Source organism: Epinephelus lanceolatus, chromosome 18 (genome assembly GCF_041903045.1).
Source record: "Epinephelus lanceolatus isolate andai-2023 chromosome 18, ASM4190304v1, whole genome shotgun sequence".
In the NCBI taxonomy this organism is placed as follows: domain Eukaryota; kingdom Metazoa; phylum Chordata; class Actinopteri; order Perciformes; family Serranidae; genus Epinephelus; species Epinephelus lanceolatus.
The window spans coordinates 12,767,874-12,789,621 of record NC_135751.1 but is presented as its reverse complement, the minus strand read 5'-3'; the positions used below and the strand labels follow the sequence as shown (position 1 = coordinate 12,789,621).

At 40.5% G+C, this 21,748-nt stretch overlaps 1 protein-coding gene and 1 pseudogene across 3 annotated transcripts; both read left to right on the top strand.

The window, feature by feature from the left end:
- The first annotated feature begins 752 nt into the window (after positions 1 to 752).
- On the top strand, positions 753 to 10,528 carry LOC117269015 (uncharacterized). 2 transcript variants are annotated; one of them, XR_013487989.1, is made up of 5 exons: positions 753 to 1,022; positions 5,490 to 6,086; positions 6,179 to 6,298; positions 6,782 to 7,888; positions 9,406 to 10,528. XR_013487989.1 is itself a non-coding variant. In XM_033645829.2 (4 exons), the coding sequence occupies exons 1-4, from the start codon at positions 1,012 to 1,014 to the stop codon at positions 7,821 to 7,823; spliced, it is 1,770 nt and encodes a 589-aa protein (XP_033501720.1). In that variant the 5' UTR covers positions 753 to 1,011; the 3' UTR covers positions 7,824 to 10,528. The 2 variants fall into 2 exon arrangements, 1 of the variants encoding a protein (XP_033501720.1); XM_033645829.2 differs by having other exon boundaries at positions 6,782 to 10,528.
- A 1,053-nt stretch (positions 10,529 to 11,581) lies between these two features.
- On the top strand, positions 11,582 to 20,601 carry LOC117268189 (uncharacterized; annotated as a pseudogene). Its single transcript, XR_013487990.1, has 4 exons — positions 11,582 to 11,826; positions 13,928 to 14,524; positions 14,607 to 14,723; positions 17,843 to 20,601. The product of XR_013487990.1 is annotated as an uncharacterized LOC117268189 (transcript).
- Positions 20,602 to 21,748: the final 1,147 nt, after the last annotated feature.

Below are 21,748 nucleotides of genomic sequence, written 5' to 3'. Positions count from 1 at the left end.
TTTTTCTGTAATCAGGGGTGTAGTGTAACACTGCCAGGGGACATTTTACAGCACAATAAGTACTTTTACTTTTCATACATTATGTACATTTTGTTTTATTTAAGGTTTTGAATGCAGTATTTTGTAATGGAGTATTTTCACAATGAGATATTACTACTTTACTTATTTGATTCTTCTTCCACCACTAAGAGAGTGTAACGCTTGGACACGGAGCAAGGGAACTTCCACCCTTGGATAGATTTGAAATCCTGTTCAACCAGTTATCCAATGAGAGTCATACATCTGTTCTAGGTTCTAGGTGTTTGCCTCATGTCTATTAGGTCTCTGATGAGGACACAGTTTAGTGTGTTTCCCCAAGGCTACAGATTCAGCTGCATGCTGATGGAAGTTTCAACAGGTTACTGTATGTGACCTACTCAAACTTTTCCCAGCTTTGTGCATGTTTACTTTTAATAGCCCAATTTAAATACATTTTCTTGATCATAATTTTGCTTCATAAATACTTGTTTTCAACGCAGGACCTTTACTAGTATTGGAGTAGTATTACAGTGTGGCATTACCTAAGTAAAGCTTAATACTGAAGGTGCTTTACAAAGGCAAGTGACATTAGTCATTGCTTTGGGTCTTACCAGAGAGAAGTATGTTACCGACAGCATTTGAAGGCAGCATGAGGAAATAAGTTTTAAACAATAAAGGTGTGGCGTGCTGCTGCTTAGAGTTAACGTGTTATTATGGCTGTCACAGACAGTTTCAGCCTCCTGAATAAACAGGTCATATTACTGTCAGCTGTACAGTGCAGAGGTAGGTGTGGCTCATCCTGCTGTGCTGATGTGGAGGAAGGAATCCGAAACCAATCAGTGTCACCTGTCGAAGTGTTGTCAACAAAACTCTACAGCAAGGTGTGATTCAGTGATTTTAGCAGATATAGTCGACACACAAGAATGAGACCACGCGCATGATAAGATGAGACCTTGATAACGAACTGACGGGAGTAAACCGAGGGGGACAAACATGTCTGCAAGGTAAAGAGATTAAATCTTTGAACGACTTCTGCACAGAAAATCAGAGAAAAGCCTGAAGTAACAAGATGTCAAATAACGCGAAATAACTATGTGTACTGACTAATACACATAAACATATTCTAAACAGCACAATTAATTAGGCCTACCTGTTAAACATGTTGCGAAACCTTCAATGTACAGGGTTCTTTTAGTAGCCTATAAAAGTAAATCTTCATATTCTATAAACAATGGCACATATTGTTTTTTTTTTAAGTCTGTCATTGTGTTAATCATCACTGTAAAAAAAAAATAAGTTTAAAATATATTATTCTGCAAATTATTGTGCCCCTAGAATATTGTTGATAAATTAAGTTTTCTGATATGCCTTTAAACCATGTGTGCTCTGGCGACATCTGCTGGTCAATTTGTGTAAATGCAATAACAGACAAAAGTGATGGATCCTGATTTGTCCAGACCAGTGGTGAAGATGTGAAGATTTTCTGCTTTTCCTTCAATTTTTTTAAACTTATTTTTGAATATTTTGATTTTTTTCTGCATTGAGCAAGTTTTTTTTAAAAGCCCACTTTATATACCTCATCTAGACCATACTTAGGCCACATAAATACTAAGGTAACATTTTCAATGCAGGACTTTTACTAGTAATAGAATACTTTTACAGTGTGGTTTTACTGAAGTAAAGATAAGCACTGAATATCCTCACAAACCCAAACTTTTGTTTGGTATGCATTTTTAATTTCTCCTAGCTATTTGGGATCAATAGGACCTGATAAGTATAAATAAACTAAACATTGTAAATGATAATAAAGTCCCTATATCCTGAAACGAGACAATATTAAAGTCCCAAAGTCTTCAAACGAGTACTTCCTAATTAAAGTGTCTTAGCTTGTTACTGTTGCTAAAATTGGTCAAATGTGTTGCCATATGAAACTACAAACATTATTAATCATAAATAAACAAGTTTCAACCATAAAATGTGATCAGGTTTTGTAGCTGGTCCACTTTTGTGTCAGGATCAGCTGCAGACTGTCTTGGCAGAGATGGCTGCCATCTTGTTTTTACATGGATTGGTGTATTGTGGTCTTACTACCACTAGATGGCACAAAAAAGTGTCCACAAACTTAAAGCAGCTGTGCGGAACTTTTTACCATTTATAAAACTGTCCCTAGTTCGTATCACCCCCGTTGAAGATCCGCATATTTATTTGAACCCAACAGCGACAAAAAAGCCTTTCTCTATATGGCTATTTAGCGTAGCCTTGGTCGGGTTGGACACAGCGGAAGTCAGCAAACCAGAATACGGCACCCAGAGTCTGCACGCCCGCAGCGGCCCGCAGCCATTAAACCACAGAAGAAGGAGCCATGTTTACGAGTAGGATTTAAGAAACGGACTAAATGACATGTAGTAGGTAGTAGCGAATAATTTCGGACACATTGCACACTCTTGTGTGTGCAATGTGTCCGAAGGTGGTGGTATGCACCTGGAAGTTGTTTGCGATCCGCCAATAAATTGAGAGAAGAAGAAGAGCCGTGTTTACAGAGAGTGTTCTTCGAGTAAGTGGTACGCAACGGGCATTGCTGAACACATAACAGTTTTACCAGATGTATCTATACTTTCGATGTCAAGGTGGATAAAAAAGGAGCACCATCTAAACGAAAAAGAACAGAAGAACAGAAGAAGGCTAAACGGGACAGTGATAGGGCTTGAGCCCAAACGCGTGTAAACCTCGGTCGGGCATTTACCAAGTGGAGAGAGCTGAGAGGTTTTAAAGGTTTTAAAGGTGATCCCGAGTTGGCCCTTTTCCTAATCGACAGGTATGTAATTTTTGTTTTTATTTAGAGAATATACCGCAACTTGTTAGACGTTGTTTTACTTCAATATATGACGACATGGAAGTTATAAGCAAGCTAAATGTAACGTTAGCTGATGTGAACCGCTTTTGTCTAGTAACGTTACAACAAATGCCACAAAATTATCTGTGACTGTGACCATGAACACAAATATACAGCAGGCAGTTGTCCTCAGTTTATAAGAAATTCAGAGCTACACCAGAACATTTAGGATTTTCCTCTCGCTCTCCAAAACAAATGCATGCGGTAATTGCCAGTTGCAGTCGAGATTTTACGAATGAAGCCAAATGCCGGCTGCAGTCGGAACTTTACGACACCAGGCTGTGGGTGTCATACCGCTTCGACCAAAGGGGGCACTATAATCAACAAAAACGTAAAGTTCTGCACAGCTGCTTTAAGTAGAATGAAGTATAAGGTCCAGTAAACACAAAATGTAATGTCCTTGTATGAGGACACAGCTCTCAGGAGGATATGCTTTACAGAGGTGAGTCACGTGGGGTGTCATCATTTATTAATGTGTATGTTTCCAACAGTACTTGAGGGCAGTATCATGAAATCAGTTTGAATGTGTACATGCAACAACCGATCTGGCAATACAAAGCTGTTACTGGCCAGGGACAGGAGCAGAAATAGAAGAGCATTGTCAGAACTGCCAACGTCATGTACTGTCAAAGGCTCTCCAGCCTCTTTGCCAGTCAGCTGCTGGAGGTATCTGCCATTGGGTTCACCAGCTTGAACCTGCAACAGACCAGAGAGAGAATGTGTTGGTCATGATTGACGTCTTCGCTAAATACACAAAACTGTACCAACCAAAGACCATAGCACTGTCACAGTAGCAAAGGTCCTGGCCGGTTCAGGGTACCCAAAAGAATACACTCTGATCAGGGGAGAAATTTTGAGAGTTCTTTTATCCAGGAGCTCTGCCAGCTATGTGGGAAATAGAAGTCCAGGACAACACCATACCACCTGTAAGGAAATGGCCTGTGTGAGAGATTGAACAGGAAGCCCCATGACCTGCTCTGATTGCTTTCCCCTGAAAAGATGCCAATATGGCCAAAGCACATCTTTCAGTTGGCATGGGCATACAACACTTTGACCATCGCGCTACTGGCTGTTCCCCTTATGTCCTAATGTTTAGGGCACCGCCCCAGCTTACAATTGACTTTCTCTTGAGGGCAGATGTAGCTAAAGACACAACCAGCTCTTGAGATGAGTGGGTCCAGCAACACCAGGAATTACTTCAGGTGGCACAAAATTTGGCCCGGAAGAACCTAAGTCATTGGAAGATCCAGGATGTCTGGTCACCGGTCTTTTACCAGGTGGTCAAGGTGCCATCGGACTCTGGTGTGCGAATACCCTCACATTGGCTGATGGCATTGGTAACCTGCAATGGGTGCACAGGACAGAGATGAGGGAGACGCAGCTCAAAACTTTACAAGATCAGACTGGCCCACGGGCAATTCTGGCAAATGCCAGATAGACCAACCAAGTGAAAGTGTATGAACATCTGTACATCTGTCACATTTTCATGAATGCAATATCTCAAGAATGCTATGAGGGAATTTCCTTATATTTGGCACAAACTTCCACACTGTTTAGAATTTGGCGGTCAAAGATCAGAGAAGGACACCGTGACCTCACAAAACATGTTTTTTGGCCATAACCCAGGAATTTATACACTGATTATGACAAAATTTCACTCAAATGTGTAATAGAATAAAATGATGAAGTGATAATGTTTTGTATCCAAAATATCAAAGATCAGCTTCACTGTGACATCATAATGTTCTGCAAAAACACTTTTCTGGCCATTATTCAATGTCATAACTCAGGAACAGAAGGGGAGACAATTGGTCGGTTACTGAATTGGTGACACTAATCTTGGGAGTCCATCATGAAACTGTTCTGACTGTATAGATCTTCTGTGCTGTCGGATAAAGATGTGTGTGAAGCATCTATGTTTTCGCAGACATGGATGTAAACTGTAACTTGACTGATTCATGAAGGCATACAACCATGAGATAGCAGTTCTAGTTTATAAATGTATTCTGTGCAATAATGAGTTCATCTTGAATGCAGCATTCTCTTTTTGTTTGTAGTTTATTTTGCAGTCGTTTTGTGCCATTTTGCATCCCTTTGTAGTCATTTTGGGACACCATTCTGCTGTTTTAAACTGCTTTACTAATGTTATTGTGCTTTTACTAAATGCTACCGTGACCTCCGTATGTTGTGAAGCTGTAATATGAAGTAAAAAACACAAACTGGATTTGGTTGGCAGATACTCAAAATTAAGAGACTTTGTTAAGGTTTAGGGGTTTGAAAAACACTATAAGGATGTCCCAACTTTTAACTGAGCTCTGTGACTTTCCACCAAGAAATGTTAACAATCACATAAAACAGATGCTCTGGCCCAGGAGCCACAGGAGTCAGGAGCCTTTCCTCAATTTTCATTTAGCAGTCATTGTGGAGTGGTTGCTCCAAGATCATCTCCTGCATTATCACATAACACACCTAAGGTGGAGATACATTAGGGCTTGCACTGTGAAACCAACTATGCAGCAATGATTTAATTTGAATTTATGTTAAAAACTCACAAACTGTATGATGTTTTGTGTTACAGGAAGGAATTTGAGGAGGCCTTGTGTTGCTACACCACAGATACCCTTGCCTACATCGACACAGTGAGAGGATTCTGTGAGAGGAACCCGAAATGGACTCTTGGGAGGGAGACAGATTTGCACATGATGATGGATATCAAAGACAGAGCTGACAAGATCCACCTAAACATCGGCCATGTTACCCAATCAGAGAAGAGGGGTAAGGCTATGTGGGAATATATGAAGAGCAAGGTAACTCAGATGACTGCAGACAGCAGGCGTGCAGAGCTGGAGACAGAGCTGGCTGATGTGCTGAAAGACACTCTGGGAGGTCTGGAGAAGCTCCACTGCTTCCTGGATGCAGTGGAGAAACTGGCGGCCACCTCACTTCATGTGTTCATGGAGGAGAACCAGGTGCTACATCTGCCAGAAGGGATCAGCCCTGAACATGTTCAGGTTGTCATCATTGCTGCACGGCTAATCTGCCCTCTCCTCCTCGAGTTTAAAAGAGATGCAAGTGTCTTCTTCCTTCCCAAACTGCAGAATGTGGAAGTGCTGTCATATCAGCTGAACAAATACGTTCAGACCACCAAGACAATCTGTGAGAAGTTAGAGAAAAGGTAAACCGACATTTCCTCATTTTGAAAAAGGTAGATTTTTTTCCAGAATAAGCATCTATTATATTATGTAAGTGTAATTTTGTCTTTCACAGGTCCCTCTGTGAGTTTTGCCTGAAGGAGAACACAGAGACTTTGGTAGACCTCGATGTGGATTTGTCTGAAGATGATTTTCAAAGGATGCTTTTTCACATTAATCAGCTTGATGAAATCAGGTAAGCATCATCCAAAACTAACAACATTCCCCTTAACCTCAGATTTACTGTATGTTTAGTGCTAATAGGCAAACCATAGCATGCCAACATGCTTAACTAAGATGATGACCAAGGTAAACCTAAACATCAGCATGTTAGCATTAATGTTAGCGTATAGCTCATATAACCACAACGTCAAAGCATGAATACGGCACCTCAAGGGTCCACTCAGAAATGAAGGGATACTTGGGTTATGGCTCTTGTCCTGCAGGGGGTAACACCTCTGTCTCATTTGAAATTTATTTTATAAAATATTGTTGCCATTTCTGCTCATTTCAGTTTTATGTGGATTGAATTGATCTTGTAGCCATCTAATGTGGGCTTGAAGAAAAAAACAAGAACAGATCCATCCAGTATTGTCATACTGAATTTTAAACATACTAACGTCTTAAAAATGTTTCATCATGTTTGGGCTGTCTTAATTTCCTCTTTTATCTTCATCAGGATGAACCAGAACTTCCGGATGGTGTTCTTGTTTCAGGATGAACCATGTTCTGGCTTCATTGATGAGTTCAGTGAGCGACAGCCCAGAATGCTGCAGTTTCTTAAAGACCTGGAGGAGAGTGCTGTTCAGCTGGACAGGATGAATACAGGAGCAAAGATCTCCAGTGTGGCAGGAAGCTCAGTGGGGGCAGTTAGCGGTGTGCTTTCCATCGTTGGGTTGGCATTAATTCCTGTAACAGCTGGAGTGTCTCTAACTCTGACAATGGCAGGATTAGGGCTGGGAATAACCAGCGGAGTCAACAGTGCTGTAACCACTGCTGCAGAGATTGGAGTAAATCGCAAACATCAAACGAAAGCCAGTGAAGTTTTCCAGAGGTTCATGGAGGATGTGCAGAGTCTCCAGGATTGTCTGTTCAGTTCAATGGTTCCCAAAGTGGAAGCAAGTGAAGTGGATGTGGTTCTGGGAGTGGGCAAGATTGTAACTAAAGCTGGAACTGTTGGAAAAAGCATTGATTCATTTACTGATGCTGCCTCTGCTTTGTTAAAAGGTGACGAGGTGATTACAAGTGCTGGCAGAGTGGCAGTACAGGAAGGAGAAACATTGCGTAATGTGCCCAGGGTGGCAGCAGATCTCCCAGATATTGGACAAGCAGCCGTCAAAGGGCCTCTTGCCCTCTCCAAGTCAGCCAGGGCTGGTCTCATTGGGCTCAATGCTCTCTTCCTCGGCATGGATATTGTCTTCATCTGTAAAGACAGTATGAGTCTGGCCAAAGGCAGCAAGACTGAAATCTCGCAGTTAATCAGAGCCAGAGCTGCTCTTTGGAGCTCTGAGATGGACTCATGGCAGAAGATTCATGACTCACTGAGCAAAGGTCTGCAGACATCAGAGAAAAACAAAGCTATCCTGGAGACGCCATTTTATCCAGAGAGGAAGATGAAGAAACAAAGAGAAACAGAAACTGAAGTTCCATCTGTTGAAGTGGATGAAAAACCAGAAATGGAAGAAAAAAAACTGTCTCATACAGTAGTGCTCAGCGAATAGAGACAATTATTGTTGGTGGCAGCAATCACAATATGCCTTGTTGCCAGCTCTGACACTAAAACCAGGTAGGAGATCCATTTAGTGTGTAGAATTAAGTAGCATCTGGCAGTGAGGTTACAGAACTAAAACTTGTCCCATGTGCCAAACATGTCGGAGATCCATGGTGGCCGATGCAAAAACACAAATGGCCCTACCTAGAACCAGTGTTTGGGTTGTCCATTTCTGGCTACAGTAGAGCCACATGGTGGACCTACGTGGGAGAGGACTCGCTCCATATATTGATATATATATGGCTTATTCCAATGTAATGAAATCCCAATTGTTTTCGGCTTCAGGTGATTGTAAACTTATAGAAACATAGTTATGAATATTATATGCTATTTCTGCCAATAGATGCCCATAAACCCTACACACTAGATATAATTGATTGATGCTTAAACAGGGTTTGAACACCGACTGTGGCTCCACAGTGGACCTCTTATGAAGGAGTTGATGCGGAGGCAGAAAAGCAGTCTGCAACTTTATGAAGCAGTTTGAGTGATGATACAAACACGGTGGTAGCACTGACCATGTGTGGTGTCTGAAACATAAACAGCAATACAGAAATACTGAATGGTTGGCATGAACAATATCTTAAACATCTGTACCCTCATTTAACCACAAACACATCCACAGTATACAGATATAACAGCTGAATTCTTGCTTCATTTACCAGACATATAAAGTAGCTTTATGAGCCATGTGGTCTAAGACTATTATTCAACAGAAACTACAAAGGAACAGTTGGTATAACCATGTAAATATACAATAACTGTAAAAAGAGGAAATAAACTTGGTTAACTTATCATGGAAGTGAAGAATAATCAGAACATAACTTACAATCTTCACAAACACAGATTGTGCATACTCTTTTACTGCTTACAGAAGCTGAGGAAGCACACAGTCTCCAAACAATCATGTGGCAACTGCACAGGCAACAACTCCCCCTACTGACCAAATGGCCCTCCTGCTCTTCATTTGAGTAATATTTCCAGCTGTCATTTGGAGCTTCTGAGGGAATTCAGCACACAAGACCTTTAAGATCAGCTTAAAGCTCACTTTTCAGCCTCAAATTTACTGTCACATAAAAAAAATAGATAATTAGAACAAACAATTATGGAAAATACATTTTGATCTGCATTATTTGTATGTATACATCAATCTGCATCTGTGTGTGTGTGTGTGTGTGTGTGAAATTGCTATATAATGAATTAAGATTATTACAAAAATACTTTGCCCACATAGGTGTTTTCAATATTAATGCAGACAATAGTTTATAATTATTATGTAATTATATACTATTCTGGTGTGTGCTGTTACTCCATCATTTTACTTTGACATATACTGTAATTTGTTGACTTTGCTGCAACTAAACACACCACTGTGTCACTTTACTTGAGATGGTATTGCAATATTACAGTAGTTTACAGTAAGTGCAACACCAGTCATGATGGGTACTTAACATCTGTGATTTTGACTGGGATTGCTCTTGTTAAGTTTTGATTGTTATATCTCTAACTGTTTGTCTTGTTATGGGTTGCAGGGGAGCTGGAGCCTATCCCAGCTGACATTGGGCGAGAGGCAGGGTACACCCTGGACAGGTCACCAGACTATCACAGGGCTGACACATAGAGACAGACAACCATTCACACTCACATTCACACCTACGGCCATTTTTAGAGTCACCTGTTAACTTAACCTGCATTATTTTATGTACTTACTTATTTCTTCCTCTTTTTTCAATATGTTGTGTTGTCAGGGTGTTAGTATTGCAGAATATAGTTTCCTGTAATGCAGTGTATTGCTGATATTAGCAGATGTAAAACCTTGACTGGTGTTTTCACTGGACTCACTCAGAGAAGTGGTCGTGAATCCACTCTGCTGCTGTCTGGTTGTTGTCGGCTGAGCTACAGTGATGGAGGAAGTACTCTGACCTTTTACTGAAGTAACCACAGTGTGGAAGTACACTGTTATAAGCAAAAGTCCTGCTTTCAAGATCTAAGTACAAAAGTATTAACTTCAAAATATACTTTAAGAGCCAAAAGAAAAAGTACTTATGCAGAGAGATTAATTTTAGAATAATATATATTATATCAGAAATTATAATTATTGATGCATTAATATGTTCATCACTTTATTGTTGCAGCTGGTTAAAGTGGGCCTAATTCAGCTGGGTAGCTTGTCAGTTTCACTGAAGGATCAATAAAGCCTTTATACATAATAATGCATCAATGTGTTTATTTATTAGGTCTACATTTTCTATATTAATCTGAATCTGCAAAGTTGTCAACTAAATGTAGGCTAGCTAGTTAAGTGAAAAGTACCAAAATCTTCTCTGAAATGTTGAGTAGAGGTATAAAGTGGTACAAAATGGAAATAGGCCTATTAAAAGACAAGTACCTCAGTATTGTACTTGAGTCCAGTGGCCTACAGTAACTCTCCACCACTGGAGCTCTGCTGCTAAATGCAGAGCTCTTTGAAACATTTAGATTTTTAGCCTGCTTCTGTTCTGCTCTGTTCTGATGTGTGGCAAAGGGGTGTGGTCAGATGTGTAACGACAGCTACTTAGAGAAATCTTAGCTCAGGCTGCTTGTAGCAGTTTCTCTTCAATGTGACGCAGTGAAACTAATGTAACAGTAGCCTATACTGAGGAGTAGAGACATGGAAAGGTAGGTTAAAAAGCCTGTGTCTTCTTTTTGTCTTTTGTATTTAACAAGAATGTGAAAGCGAAAGTAAAACAAGAATGCAATGTGTAAACTTTTGTTGTTTTGCATTGGGCTTTGTGTTAAGATCATTGTTAGTTTACAGGTGTGTAGCCTATAACTGTAAGTGGATAGCTTGAATTCGTTATTTGGGCTGTGTATTTTATGTACAAGCAAAAACAAAAACTTGTTACTTTCTATTTGATCATGCACTGCCTTTTTAGTGTGTTTGACAACCGGTTATTTTCTGATATTGTTAACTTGTACGAGGCACCTTAGTCTCGTAACCAAGCCTTAAAGTATTTTAACCACAAACATAGCAAGATGAGTTTCAGATAAAGAACTGAAGACAGCTGCAAGGTGAAAACTGTAAATCTTTGAGCTACTTTTGTACAGAAAATGAGAGAAAAGCCTGAAGTAATGACAAAATGTCAATAAAATAAAAAGTATTAGGAAACAGATCTGTTAATTCCCATAACTCCACTATATTTAAACACACCTTACGTAGCACAATTAAGTACCAAGTTATGAAGATGTAAAACATTTTGAAACCCCCAGTGCATGGTTGTTTTAGTAGCCTATGAAATACATCTTCATATCTTATGAACAAAGGCAACAAATACAGAAATAGGCACCTATTAGCTTTTGCTATGTCAATCATTGTATTAATTATCATCATAAAATCTATTCACTATGTTATAAATTATTGTCTCCATAGTGTCCCCTCAGTATGTGTAGAATGCTGTTGAAAAATTAAGTTTCAACGCAGGACTTTTGCTCGTGATAAAACATTTTTTACAGTGAGGCACTGTCGAGGTAAAAGAGCTAAATACTGGGTGTGTTGTACAGAGGTAAGTCACTTTGGGTCTAACCATGAATTAATGTGTAGGCTCATGTTTCCGACAGCATTTGAAGGCAGCATCAGGAAATAAGTTTTGAATAAGTGAAGGCGTGGCGTGCTGCTGCCTACCGCTATCACACCTCCTGAATAAACAAAAGTAAGCTGACTGTTTCCTTGTATGAAAATATGTGAGAGCTGATGTGGAGGAAGGAAAACGAAACCGATCGGCGTCACCCGTCGAAGTGCTGTCAACAAAGTTCCTCAGCAAGCAGTGATTTTAGTAAATTCAGTCAACTCATGAGTTGGTGAACCATCAGATTCCCAATCTTGTTTTATTTTTATGTTAACCACATGCATAATAAGACGCGGCCTCGATAAGGAACTCAAGACAGAGAACCACGAGGAGAAGCATGTCTGCAAGGTAAATAGTTTATATCTTTAAACTACTTCTGCACAGAAAATGAGAGAAAAGCCCGAAGGAACGACAACATGTCAAATGACGCGAAATAAGTAGGCTACCGACCAGGAAATAGGTCTTTGCCCGAAACTCATAAGCCTACACATAAACATATTTTAAGCAACACAATTAATTACTTGTTAAACATGTTGGAAATGTGAAATAGTGTTGAAACCCTCAGGGTTCTTTTAGTAGCCGATTAAATAAATCGGCATATTACAAAGGCACAAATGAGGTTTTTCAGGCCAGTCATTTTTACTAATCATCACTATAAAATCATTTCCGTTTAAAATATACTTTACTGCAAATCATTGTGCCTCTACAACATGTAGAATACTGTTAAGAGGAAGTTTCTAAAACATTGAAGTCATTATACCCATTGAAAAACAATGTGCACTTTGGCGACATCTGCTGGGCAAATCTTGTGACTGCAATGACACTGAATTGTTGATGAATTGGTTACAAACTGTAACCACCAATTATGAAATACAGTATACCATTTGTCGTGTTATATCTCGATATTTAGCTATTAATTCAGTAGTGAGTTATGTAAAAGATTAGAGATTAAATTAAAAAAGCAGAGATTTTTGGAGTGTTTTGTAAAGTATAAGTATGCTTTTTATGCTGTTATATCCTGCTGACATCTCACAACCCCTCAGATTTATTTTGGAAGAGGTCTTGACCCCAGGTTTGGGAAATACTAATGTATGTAGATCATATATGTTTTCATATATCGTGGGCCTTGTGGTAATATCATGATATTTTAATAATATAATATATAATTTGTTATGCCTTCAAGCCAGTGACAGCTGTGGCCAGATCCATTATGTTTTTGGGTTGTTGGTCTGTCCATCTGTCCCATTCTTGTGAACACAATATCTCAAGAATGATTGAGGGAATTTCCTCAAATTTGGCGCAAACGTCAAATTGGATTCAACGATGACATGATTAGATTTTGGTGGTCGAAGGTCAAAGGTCACTGACCTCATAAAACATGTTTTTGACCATAACTCAGGAATTCATACACCAATTATGAAAAAAAAATCACTCAAATGATGCCGTTTTATATCCAAAAGGTCAAATGTCAACTTTACTGTGACATCATAATGTTATGCAAAAACACTTTCCTGGCCATTATTCAGCATCATAACTCAGGAACAGAAGGGGAGACATTTGGTCAGATACTGAACTGGTGACACTAATCTTAGGAGTCCATCATGAAACTGTTCTGACTGTATAGATCTTCTGTGCTGTCGGATCAAGATTTGTGTGAAGCATCTATGTTTTCGCAGACATGGATGTAAACTGTAACTGCAACTTGACTGTGGCATTCAACTGCAAGGTGCTTGTTCTAGATATAAATGTGGTATCTATAATAATGAGTTTATCTTAAATACAGCATTTGGAGTTTGCAGTTGTTTTATGTGTCTTTGCATCCCTTTGTAGTCATTTTGCGACACTATTCTGCTGTTTTTAACTGCTTTACTAATGTTATTGGGCTTTACTAAGATATTAAGAGACTTTGTTAAGGTTTAGGGGTAAAACATAAACACATTATTATGGATATCCCAACATTTAACTGAGCTCTGTGACTTTCCACCAAGAAACGCTAACAGTCATTTCAAACAGACACTCTGGCCCAGGAGCCCAAGGGGTCAGGGGCCTTTGATCATTTTTTATTATCAGCTATTGTGGAGTGGTTGCTGCCATATATTTTTCCTGCACTCTCAAAGAACAGTGACAGAAGGGTGGAGATATATTCGGACCTGCAATGACAGACATAGACCTATTTGTGGGTTCTTTTTGCTGCTTGTGCGGCCCTCTTACGTATATTTTTTATAACAGTCAGTTTAGAGTATGCCTCTGGAATTCCTCAGTTTGGAAAGCCATGTAGCCCTTACACTTTGCCGTACCTCCCACCAAGAATTGGGACACACTACCTCTAGGTGTGAATGCGCAAAACGGAGGGTTAAGGGTTAAGTGGTAGGGACGAAGAATTGAGCCTAACCCCACAACAACAGTTCAGTTTGACTTTGTTTTTAAATCTCACAAACTTGTGTTACAGGAAGGAATTTGAGGAGGCCTTGTGCTGCTACACTGCAGATACCCTCACCTACATCGACACAGTGAGAGGATTCTGTGAGAGGAACCCGAAATGGATGCTGGGGAGGGAGACAGAGTTGCACATGATGATGGATATCAAAGACAGAGCTGATCAGATCGACCTAAGCATTGGCCATGTTAAGCAGTCACAGAACAGAGGTAAGGCTATGTTGGAATATATGAAGAGCAAGGTAACCCAGGTGACTGCAGACAGCAGGCGTGCAGAGCTGGAGACCGAGCTGGCTGAAGTACTTAAGGCCACTCTGGGAGGTCTGGAGGAGCTCAACTGCTTCCTGGATGCAGTGGAGAAACTGGCGGCCACCTCACTTCATGTGTTCATGGAGGAGAACCAGGTGCTACATCTGCCAGAAGGGATCAGCCCTGAACATGTTCAGGTTGTCATCATTGCTGCACGGCTAATCTGCCCTCTCCTCCTCGAGTTTAAAAGAGATGCAAGTGTCTTCTTCCTTCCCAAACTGCAGAATGTGGAAGTGCTGTCATATCAGCTGGACAGATACATTCAGACCACCAAGACAATCTGTGAGAAGTTAGAGAAAAGGTAAACTGACATTTCCTCAAAATAATATGTAGAATACTAAAAAAGCCATCTGTTTTATTCAGTGTAATTCTGTGTGTCACAGCTCCCTCTGTGAGTTTTTCCTGAAGAACACAGACACCCTGGTAGACCTCAATGGGGATTTGTCTGAAGAGGACATACAAAGGATGCTTGATCACATTAATCAGCTTCATGAAATCAGGTAGGCTTTACCCCTGGATGTACTTTTTGTCCCCAAATATGTCAACACAGACATGCTAGGTTTGATGAGTGACAGAAATTTAATGGTCATCAACAGGACATTTTGATGCATGCTCCAAAACATAGAGGCACACAGTTTATGTTCCTATTCTGCATGAAGGTTTGATGGTCTTTCAGAATATCTCAACAACTATTTGATGGATTTCCATAAAATTTGATACAGATATCCAACGTGATCTCATCCCTATTCATCATATTTTGATGCTGGGACAGAAGCGTTATTATATATATATATGCCAGGGCAGCCTTTTGTGTTTTATTTTGACGCAGACAGGTCAAGGATAAGTCACGTGAAGGGGTCGGTGGATAGGTTCGGGCAACAAAACTACATTGTACTTGGTTGAGGTTAGGAGAAGATTGTGGATGATGTGACAAAAGAACTCAACATTGACTTTTTTGTTGCACACAGGCCACAACACTGGCCTCCTAGGTCAAAGTCTTATGCTTGTGGACCCATCCACCTTCCCTCCCACCTGACTTTTATGATCTTTATATTACATCCATTGCACTGAACGTTTAATGATGATGCGGATGGGTTTACACTGAACTTGGGTGAAAGTTTGGCGTGTAAAACAAAAACACACACCTGCCAGTGGCCGATGGAAAATTTTGATTTGCATGTGGGTTTTTTATGTGCTCTTCGACCATTTCTGCCGGCTGTGTCCAGGGACGGTTTTTGCTATGGGCAATGTGGGCGACTGCTCAGGGCAAGAAAAACAAACAAACAAAAAAAACTCGCTAGTTTTCTAGACTACCACTCATTTCCACGTCAAGTTAGTGGAACCTATTATCACGTTTCAACCAGCAGCAGAAAGGAAAGGCAAATCCTACCGGTTGTGGGTTGAACGGGGGTCACAGACAGGATTACGGCAGAGGCTCATAGTGCTCTGCGGCGCAAGATAACAGCTTACCGTTGACAGATAAGTCCGACTCCAGGTCCAGTAATTTCCTCTTTCGTTGGTGTCATGACTGCCCAGTAGTACCTGGACAACCGAGCCGTGGCAGCACACAGGTATGAGGCGTGTCAGAGGAGAAACGAGCCGTTCACATTTCTCTCTTTGTGGCAGGTAATGGCCCACAAACCTCAGCGCACTTTAGGGACTGTTTTTTACTTATGGAGGGACTGTTCTTTACTTGTCAGGGGAGGAGGGTGGCTGGTTGATTTTTATTTTATTTATTTATTTTATTTTGATCCCCCCTGGGGGTGGGGGGGTGGTGGTTCACTGGTAACTTCTGAGCAAGGCATTTCTGCCGTTAACCCTAACCCTTGAAAAACGGAAACTTGATGAGGCTGGCCAGCCGCGGTCATGGCTGACCTACGACCCGCACACCAACACGATGAGCTGCAGCCTTTGCCGCAAGCACGCCAAAGAAACACAGAGGACAGGGTTGGATTTTCCTGAAGTTGGATTTTCATACTAAAAACGTAAGGTAATTATTTTTCGTCAAATAAGGCACAACCTGTGAAATATCTACATTATGCCAATTCATCTACAAGATGATCATCTACAAGATGAATTGGCACAAAATTTATGGTTCTCAGATGATGAATCCCAAAGATTTTGGTGATCCTCTGACTTTTCCTCTAACGTCACTGTCAGGTTAAAATTAATCAATTTAATGATGTGATCAGCGACTGGTTTGTTAGATTTTTTGAATCAGCAACTAAAGCTGTTTTATTGTACTAGGCTGTGAACATGTTTATTGCTGCCGTGAAGTTGGACTTTTTAACATGGGGTTCTGTGGGGACTGACTTGTGTTTAGAGCCAGCATCAAGTGGCCATTCAAGGAACTGCAGCTTTAGGTATCTTTGCTTAATCTTTTAGCCCCAGAGGTTGCCACTTGATGCTAACACGCTAAACTAAGGTGATGACCAGGGTAAGCAGCATACCTACTAAACATCAGCATGTTAGCGTTGTCATTGTGAGTATGCTAGGATAGATATGAGCATATAGCTCAAAGAACCACTGTGCCTAAGTACAGTCTCACGAAGCGCCTAGCATGGCTGTAGAGTCTTGTTTATATTTACTGCAACTACAGGAAATTAGAGGCAAAATTATTGTATCTCATAACTCAAATTATGTAAACCAGGTTTTCCATGATTTCTTTAAGTAACTCTATCACTCTGATAATGAATATGGCACCTCAAGGATCCATTCAGAAATGAATGGATACTTGGGTTATGGTTCTTGTCCAACATGAGGTAATACCTCGGTACCTCTTGACCGGAAGCATTGTGTTTTGGGTTGTCTGATTGTCTGCCTGTATGGCTGTATGTCTTTATGTCAGTACATACATCTGTCTGCACGTTCGTCCATCCCATTCTCGTGAGCATGATATCTCAAGAAAGCCTTGAGGGAATTTCTTCAGATTTGGTACAAATGTCTACTTGGACTTAAAATTAACTGATTGAATTTTGGTGGTTGAAGGTCAAAGGCCACTGTGAACTTGCATCCGTCTCATTTTCATGAATGTGATATCTCAAGAAGGCCTCTAATGAATTTCTTTGAATTTGGCACAAATGTCCACTTGGACTTGAAAATTAACTGATTGAATTTTGGGGTTGAATGTCAAAGGTCAAGGTCACTGTGACCTCAGGAAGCATGTTTTTGTCCGTAACTCAAGAATTCTTACGGTAATTATGAAAGACTTTCACACAAATGTCTAATCGGAAAAAATGATGAAGTAACAAGATTTTACATCCAAAAGATCAAAGGTCAACAACAGTGAAGTCATAATGTTCTGCAGAAACACTTCTGGCCATTCCTCGATAACACAAATCAGCAAAAGAAGGGAAGACACTGGTCAGATACTGAATTCATGACACTAATCTTGGGTGCCCTCTCTGCAACTGTGGTGGTTGTATAGATCTTCTGTGCTACCTGGGAGATGCGTGTAAGGCATCCAGACATGGATGTAAACTGTAACTGCAGCTTGACTGGTTTGCAGAGGCATTGTAGTTGCCATTTAATAATGTCATATTGAATTTTAAACATACTAACCTTTTGACATGTTTCATCGGATTTGGTCTGTCTTAATTTCCTCTTTTATCTTCATCAGGATGAACCAGAACTTCCGGATGGTGTTCTTGTTTCAGGATGAGCCATGTTCTGGCTTCATTGATGAGTTCAACGAGCGACAGCCCAGAATGCTACAGTTTCTTAAAGACCTGGAGGAGAATGCTGTTCAGCTGGACAGCATGAATAAGGGGGCAAAGATCTCCAGTGTGGTAGGCAGCTCAGTGGGGGCAGTTGGAGGTGTGCTTTCCATCATTGGTTTGGCATTAATTCCTGTAACAGCTGGAGTGTCTCTAACTCTGACAATGACGGGGGTAGGGCTGGGAATAACCAGTGGAGTCAACAGTGCTGTAACCACTGCTGCAGAGATTGGAGTTAACCGCAAACATCAAAAGAAAGCCAGTGAAGTTTTCCAGAGGTTCATGGAGGATGTGCAGAGTCTCCAGGGTTGTCTAGAGGTCACCCAAAGCCAAACAAGCCAGATAGATGTGGTTCTGGGAGTTGGCAAGATGCTTTGTAAAGCTGGTGCTATTGGAAAAGGTATTGATTCACTTGTTGATGCTGCCTCAGCCCTTAAGCTGTTAAAAAGTGAAGAGCTGGTGACAAGTGCTGGCAGAGTGGCAGTGCAGGAAGGAAAAGCATTGCGTAATGTGCCCAGGGTGGCAGCAGATCTCCCAGATATTGGACAGGCAGCTGTCAAAGGGCCTCTTGCCCTCTCCAAGTCAGCCAGGGCTGGTCTCATTGGGCTCAATGCTCTCTTTGTTGGCATGGATATCTTCTTTATCTGTAAAGACAGTATCAGTCTGGCCAAAGGCAGTGAGACCGAAGTCTCACAGTTCATCAGAGCCAGAGCTGCTCTTTGGAGCTCAGAGTTGGACTCATGGCAGAAGATTCATGACTCACTGAGCAAAGGTCTGCAGACATCAGAGAAAAACAAAGCTATCCTGGAGACGCCATTTTATCCAGAGCAGGAGATGAAGAAACAAAGAGAAACAGAAACAGAAGTTCCATCTGTTGAAGTGGATGAAAATCAAAAAATTGAAGAGAAAAAAAAATGTGTAATACAGTAGTGTTGGTGAACAGAGACAGTAGTCCTTTTTATACAGAGATAGCACTGTAAGAAGTCCCTCTTCATGCCACCTTTGTAATTTTACACAGAAGCAAACAACAGCAGCATTAGGCTGCTCCAGAGTGGGATTTTAGACAGCATGCTGGCATCGCAGAATCCAAAGAGACGTGACAGGTGTGGCATATAATCAAACAGTGTCGGCCTCTAGTGTGACATATAACATATGTCAATACGTACGTATACGTATACGTCAAAACCCGGAAGTTTAGCATCACGCTGGTTCCCGGAATAGAAAGTGAATGTGATTTTTGCATTGCGTTTTGGATTATGTCAGAAAATAAGCTCTGTGGCTAACACAAGTTTATCATACTTACAGGTTTTGTTCAGCGAGATAATCTTCACATATGAACACCTTTCATACCGCATTTGAAGCTAAAATGCGATCGCCAGAAGTAAAAAGCTAACGTTAGGCTTTAACGAACTACGTGACTACTCTACGGTCGCATGGCTCTTGACGTCACCGCCACAAAGCTTTCAGCTTATTTCGGCCGCTTTATTTTAAAAACATTGTATAATGGAGAAATTGGACTGTTTAAGCTAAATAAGAAGCTGTAATGGCGGACTGCCAGCACTCTCGCCTGTTCGGGGATGAAGACGTTTAATGTCCCCGACAGGGTTTGTAGTCATATTGAGCAACTTGTTAGCAACTGCCTTTTTTACGACACGTAAAAGCTTCAAAATTCACAAGTAGGGTATTTACTGACGTGTTTTATGTTGCAGAACAAAACCTGAAACTTGCTTAAGCTTTTGTTAACCACAGACCTTATTTGAGGCATTTTACCAAAATCCCATTCAAAAAACGTATTGACTTTTAGACGAGAGAACCGGAAGTGCTAAAAGCGCTAACGGAGTTCCGGGTTTACTGGCACACTCTATTACATAACATGGCAATAAGAATAATTAACCATCCACTGTTTTATGGTGGCTGATCACGTCTGCTCCTTAGAGGGTAAGGAGCTCCCTGACCTCATTGTTTTCCCAATTTGTGGACATTTTCGGCCGCTGTTCTTTGAGTTAGCTGCTAACTGTTACTACAAACTTTGTAAGTCTCCTATGATAGGTTGCATGCATGCATGATAGTTGTCAAAACTCACATCCATGCCACCCATGATCCCATCCCTGCCAGCTGTCCTGTTAATACAGATATCGTTTCGGTGCTGTGAATACCTCCAATGCCAGCTTAAAGGTGAGACAACTCTGCCCCCCCACTCCACGATTATACCGCATGGCGAGGCGGCATAATGGCATGAAATTTCCACTTTAAAGAGGGCTGTGTAAAAAGGGCTAATGACGCTAATGAAGGTCATGTTGCCAACTCTGACACTTTGATCAGAAATGAGATCCATTTAAACTGTTTAGCATCATACAGCATTAAAATGTAGGGATTTTTAATCAGCTGTAGGGGTAGGCGATATGGCCCTGAAAGAATATCACAATATCTAAAGGTATTTTTGTGATAACGATATTCTTGATGATATGACATATTAGGGAAAAAATTTATTATTAATTTAAGAAAATAGAATAAGTGATATAGTGATATAGTTTTATATGTCAACCAGTTTGCCTTCAAATATTCAGTAAAAACTAAAGAAAAATTATCTCTCATTTATTTAGTTTGTAAAGAACAACACTAACTCAGAGTGAGATTCAGATTCTGTATACAATATTAATAGTTCAACAAAATAAAATCTACCACAAGTTACAAATTTAAACAGCTCAAAAATACAAAAAAATGCACCCTGGGATCTATATATATATATATATATATATATGTGTGTGTGTGTGTGTGTGTGTGTGAATCAACAGGTGATTTCCTTCTCTTCTAAGTTGTTTTTTTTTCCCCCCACCTGGACCTTTATGCTCTGTAACCTGTGACAGGCTATTTTGCTATAACTATCGCACATTCACATGTACGTAGTTCTTTGTTGAGCCGTAGACGGCATGTAGGTTTGCATTATCAAAGGTTTAATCACTTGACGATACTGACTTCTGTGTGCGCACGGCAATCGAGGAGAAGGAGAGATGGAACCACCATGGAGTCTGTATTTATCTTTATCATGGTATGAATTTTTTATATCATATTAAAAAAATACCAGTATATCATGAACAAGATGATATGGCACACCCCTAATCAACAGTAATTCTCATGACATAAACCTGTTTGAGTCATGAATTTAACTTTTTGCTTAACTTGTTTCAAAACAAAATTCATTGTACTTTACCTGATGATAAATGTGAATATTCTAGAGTTGCAATTACTGCCATGTACTGTATGCAAAATGATCTACATTCCATATGATTCTGTATTATTAATATGTGTAGTTCAATCTGCACATTTTTCCTTCACAAATAAATAATTCAACTTTTAAAAGGTCTGTTTATTGTTGTCTGTCTACAATACCTGCAGAGGGTCTGCAGATTCATGGTTTGACACCCGGTAATGTGAGGGCAAAAGACAACATGCTGTTAGGGGTTAAAACACAATTTTATTATTTACACATATTTTAAAATCAGAGTTCATCTAAAGCTGGGCAGGGGGGACTGGTCAGTTCTTTACTCGCTGAGGGGGGAGGAGGAGAGCAGGCCTAGGTCCACTTTTGCCACACATTGGTTGCTTCTGTAGTTGTCCTTCGTTGTCACATGTAACCGTTACTTGATGGCTGACTTCAGACTGCTGCCATGCACTAGGCTGGCATCACTCTTCGGCCTTTCTGGAAGTGCAGCTTAGCCTTAAGGCTGCAGCATGTCAGGGGGACCTTGGCCTGCAGATTAGAAGCACACAGAGAATGGGAGAGAACAATAGTTAAGTTCACATGTACC

Bases quoted from the DNA above. Each gene is read 5' to 3' on its own strand.
- LOC117269015 (XM_033645829.2), top strand. The intron at 6,087-6,178 runs GTAAACCGACAT...TGTCTTTCACAG, and splicing joins TGTGAGAAGTTAGAGAAAAG to GTCCCTCTGTGAGTTTTGCC. The intron at 6,299-6,781 runs GTAAGCATCATC...TATCTTCATCAG, and splicing joins AATCAGCTTGATGAAATCAG to GATGAACCAGAACTTCCGGA.